General features: G+C 33.0%; 1 protein-coding gene and 1 non-coding gene across 2 annotated transcripts; one reads left to right on the top strand and one right to left on the bottom strand.

Moving 5' to 3' along the window:
• Window positions 1-247: 247 nt before the first annotated feature.
• Window positions 248-1,067, bottom strand: LOAG_12526 (hypothetical protein; the record flags this gene model as incomplete). The annotated part of the gene is made up of 4 exons (XM_020448556.1): window positions 248-308; window positions 456-529; window positions 738-861; window positions 1,012-1,067. The coding sequence occupies 4 exons, from the start codon at window positions 1,065-1,067 to the stop codon at window positions 248-250; spliced, it is 315 nt and encodes a 104-aa protein (XP_020301312.1).
• A 2,119-nt stretch (window positions 1,068-3,186) lies between these two features.
• Window positions 3,187-3,270, top strand: LOAG_20021. The gene has a single exon. It is a non-coding gene; the product is annotated as a tRNA-Leu (tRNA).
• Window positions 3,271-5,042: the final 1,772 nt, after the last annotated feature.

Raw genomic sequence — 5,042 nt, 5'->3', positions numbered from 1 at the left:
CAATTCCTTTTCACCTGTAATAATTTCATTCTTTCAACTATTTTGAATCACAGAGTTTAGTATCAAAGAAATTAACTTGAAATGAATGAATATTTTATTTAAACTTATCATATCTTATCACTTTGTTATAAATAATTTCAATTCATTTCCGTGCAATAATCCATAAATTTCAAATATTGAAGAGTTCTGTTCATAATCCAAAACCGATTCTTCTGGTCATGTAACATTCGGATTCTTCAAAAGATATTTACAGATTACCGGGAGATCCAGCTAATAATCTTGTAATTATGAAATCGACATCCAGAAAGCTAAAATGCTAGGATTTTTTTTTTTAAACAGGTGTGCACGACAATTTTTCCTTCTATTTAATTGCTATCGTATCCATCCATAATTTTTTGTTTACTAATTAGTCTTTACCATGGACACACTCTGTCACGGGAGAGAAGCTTGCGTACCTTTGTGAAAATGTAAGCAATGCTAGCGGTGGCTCATGTCTCCAGTAGGGTCTCTCATGCCAGAGATGTCTCAACTGAAGAGCAGACAAAGTGTGTGCACGAGCGGGATAGGCTCGTTAGTCTGCCTCCCGGTGATCATCCTAGGAGAAGGACATTCCAAACCCGGGCAGATGAAGCTCATTTAATCTTGTAAGACCATCCATCTAAGAGAAGGACACTCCAACAATATCTATCATTGATATCCTTAGAAAGGTGGCCAGTTCCACGCATGCTATATCTTACCCAAAAAATCCACTGCGCAGGCCGGAAGAATACATTCACATTTGTGGTAGCATGAGTAGAGGACTTCCCAAATCTTTGTTCGTGAAGCAATGATGATGGTGGCAATATTCTGATACAGCAACCACTATAAAGTCAAGGAGAAAGAGCGAGGGAGAGAGAGAGGGAGAGGGAGAGAGAGAAAGAGAGAAAGGAAGCACTTGTCAAAATAAAATTGTTATAGTATCAATGTAGTACACTTTTTTTTTTTTCAATGAATGCACGAAATATCTTCTACCTGTACCATTTCCGTTCCGCTTCCGTAAAGCGGAATGCTAGAATGTTCACAATCATTCTCAATCCTCAACGAAACTAATTGAAGCAATATTAATTTGAAGCTAAACGGCTTTGGATTAAATCTAATAATTAATCAGTTCATTTATTTAAGCACAAATCACTGAAAAATCCAAAATATTTTGTAGAAAAAGCTAAAAATCCAGCAAGTTTTAATACGAATACCGCAGCTGCGGCAATTTTAAGAAAGTAAATTTTTGTAATTTTATGGTTTTGAATTGTTTAAAATTTACAAAGTAAATGAACCCAATTTGAAATTCATTTATATCAGTTATTTAAAAAAAGAAGAAAAAGGAAAGATCTAATCTTCTTTCATTCAATAATATCGAAGGAAATAGCAATAAGAATCAACAACAATTCTGAAATTTCATAAAATTGCTACTGGAAAAAACTATTAAATTTCTTAGAGGAAAATTTCCTGGAAAAAACTCAACTAAAATTGATTAATGCATGATACTTCAATTTAGTGATAAAACAGAAACATCTTTATCTTCTTCATACTTCTTCAAAGGTTACATATAAATTTGAATAATTATAGAATAGAAATGAAACGAAACATTTGAAGTTATACACTTTACAGGTTAATTTTTTTTTTCTGCTAATGAAAAGCAATTCCAGTAAATTTGATGTAAATTTCTGATAAAAATAATAACTTAGAAGGAACGATCAATAATTTCTGAACTTATAAGGATTTCATTTTTCTTGGAAAAAATTTAAAATGGAATTTTATAAGTAAAAAAAAAAAATACTGTAACATTGAAAATATCCAAAGTTTTTTTTGAGCATTAATATAACCATTAATGAAGAATTTCTTTTTTTTTTTTTTTTTAGAGAATAATGGACGATTAAATTATTCTATTCAAAAAGCATTAAAAGAAATAGCCAATTGCGCCCCATGTATTGAAATAAAAAGTTATTTATTGACATAGAAGAAACAACTGACTCGGTAATTGTCAAATATTCATTTATTCTAATTGTTCAACTTTCGTATTATTAAAGTAAATGATACTTTTTAACTATTTAAATATACACAATGAGAATCACTTCAATTTCCGCCAAACAATTTTCCACGTCATCAGCATATCAGATCAGGTTTTAGAATTGAATTTTTTAAATTCATTATTGTTTAATGAGTCAGTTCTTTGATATTAATTTATATAAGTGTATAATGGTGTACCTAGCTGGTCAAGAGATTGCTGTAGACTATGCTATCGGTTAAATGCAAACCAGTGTAATTAATTAATTAATTAATTAATTAAAGGTTGATCGTAATTAATTGCCGATCATTAAAGTACGAAATTTGAACTGAATTTAATGATATTAAAAATGAATCAACGATGAACTTCAACCAAATTTCATTGTTAGAGAGGAAGCAGAAAATCTTATATGAATATTATCTAAAGATGATTGAAAAGCATATTTGCTGCAGAAAATTCCACTAAAATGTGTGATTTCACAAGTATCATACAATGGATGATATATTGACTGCAGTAAACCGGAAGCTAGAAGACTACGGCAAACCGGAAACCAGGAAATTTTAGTATTTTTTTACGCATCCAACTTAGGAAGACCACTAATTGCGCTGATTCTAAACAGTAGCTAAAGTGTCACACATTTGCCATAAATTTTAAAATGAATGCTTCTTCATTTAAAAGAATTGCTTTCTGCTCGAGAGCTTTCCATAATTCTGATGAACTAATTTACTGTATAATTTAAGTTTGCATGTAAATTCTTGCTAAATTACGCTGTTAGCTTTCCGCTAAATAACTGTGACAGTGACCGGAGCGTATCATTGAAAGTGACGTTACAGGATAGCCGGATAAGTACGGGAGATATAGGTAGGCTCTCCGGAGAAGTTTGATTTTCTCAATGCATTTTAATTGCTAATGACAAGAGCAGAGAAGGTAGCATTTTAAGTTACACTGTATATTTAGTCAAAGTCCTTTTTACCTTCCATAGTGTCGCGTAAAATTGGAGCTCTCATTCAGACTTTTTTTTTGATTATACTATGAAATCTTCACTTTGATATTAATATAAGGTAGAAAAAAATTTTAGAAAATACCCGAAATGCAATAGTTATGCATAGAGATGACAAGAGGATGACAAGACCGCAGCATGGGTCCGTCTGGCCGAGCGGTCTAAGGCGATGCGTTCAGGTCGCATTCCACTTCGGTGGGCGCAGGTTCGAATCCTGCGGCGGACAAGCACCATTTTGCAGATTGCTAATGATAATGTAGTTGGATGAATCAAATGGTGGCATTTAATTCTTTCCTGCCTTATCACTTTGTATCTATGAGAGAATTTGACATAATGACCTGTCCTACATTGTCCTATCATACTGTGTTCTGCATTTTATATACTCAAACAAAATTTTTTTTTTGGAAAAAAATATACGATATAAATCATCAAATCGCTCATTACTCATCATTTTGTTGCATTTACTACTTTCTCTTTCGACTTTTTTACTCCCGATTGATTTAGATTAATCTTTGATCTCTTGATTTCATTTCATAGAACTGTAAATTCATGTTTTTCAAGTCCATATCAAATCAAATTTTAAAAGAATACCTCTTTCAGACTCTTTGTGCAAAAAAAAGATTGAATAGTTTCATCTATCTGTGTATACTGGACAATTTTGTTGGCTGTTCATTCTTTTCATTCATTTAGTATGGTATGATTCTTTAATTTAAAAGAAATAGCCATATAGCCTATACATAGGATTGACCTTACAAGGTCATGCTCCAAGATAGATGTAAATACCCAAAATGGAATTCCAACTGCCCCAATCCTATCTGTGCTTCTTTAATTATGCGTAATGCTTGAATGCTATCTCCGCTTAACTTACCATCATCTCTTGCGAAGAATGAATGAATGAATGAATGACTGGTACATAACATTCGTAAACATATACACACACACACACACACACACACACACATACACATACACATACAAATAACACTGACATACATGTCATATATGGGTGGGTCTGTCTATGTGTGTGTATGTGTTGGAGCTGAGGTCCCTGATGGTGCTATCAGCGGAGAGAAGAGGGTGCTGTTTGTAACGCTGGAGTATTCCATCTTGCTTGGTTACTGGCGGTGATGGTAATAGTGGCGGTGATGGTAGTGGTGATGGTGATGATGGTGGTGATGATGATGATGATGGTGATGATGGGAGTTTGATTCAGTTTGTATGAAATGGTTCGTTCTGGTCGCCATTTCTCGTCACCAACAACACTAACACTAACATCAGCTCCAAACTTGCCAGTCTCATTTTGTGGCGCAGTAGTAGCAGCACCATTTTGTCCTTCCTATTTTTGTCACTACTCTATCCAGTATTATTATTGTGGTGCTCATTTTTGATAATAAAATCATCGAATTAACTTAGAAATAATTGTGCTTTCTGATTTATTTATTGTTACTTAATCGAATAAATCATCTAAAGTCATTTCATCATATTTTAAATTAAATTTAGATTAGATTGATTTGTTGAAGCTTCTGTCATCTGTCATGTTTTTGTCATCTGTCATAACCGTTTGGTAGTAATAGCTAATATTGTGTGATATATGGTACAATACAATTAGTGATATGGTATGAATAACTGTGATTTGTTGTGCGCTTTTGTTTTAATATAATTTAATTTTTTTTTTTTTTGCATTTTTATTCCTTTAGTTGTTATTATGATGGCTTAAAATAGGGGACAAGTTATGAAGTGACAACTATTTCAGGTGCCATTCGAGCTCTTCTAATCGATCATTTGCATTTAGTTATGGGAAGTGCCATTGCTTTAAAAGACCTTCAAAGGCAGAAATGCTTTTGTGTTTGGCTGGTTGATATAAATGTCTCCAGCTTGTGGCATGACCTTGTTGATTTAGTAATGGCGTTGAAGTGAAGCAAATAGTAATGTTAGCCTAAAGTTGTCTCTTTTCACACACACACCTTCTCCCTCTCTCTCTCTCTCTCTCCTCTCTCT

Source organism: Loa loa (genome assembly GCF_000183805.2).
Source record: "Loa loa unplaced genomic scaffold supercont3.26, whole genome shotgun sequence".
Lineage (NCBI taxonomy): Eukaryota > Metazoa > Nematoda > Chromadorea > Rhabditida > Onchocercidae > Loa > Loa loa.
This window is presented reverse-complemented; position numbering and strand designations above follow the sequence as displayed.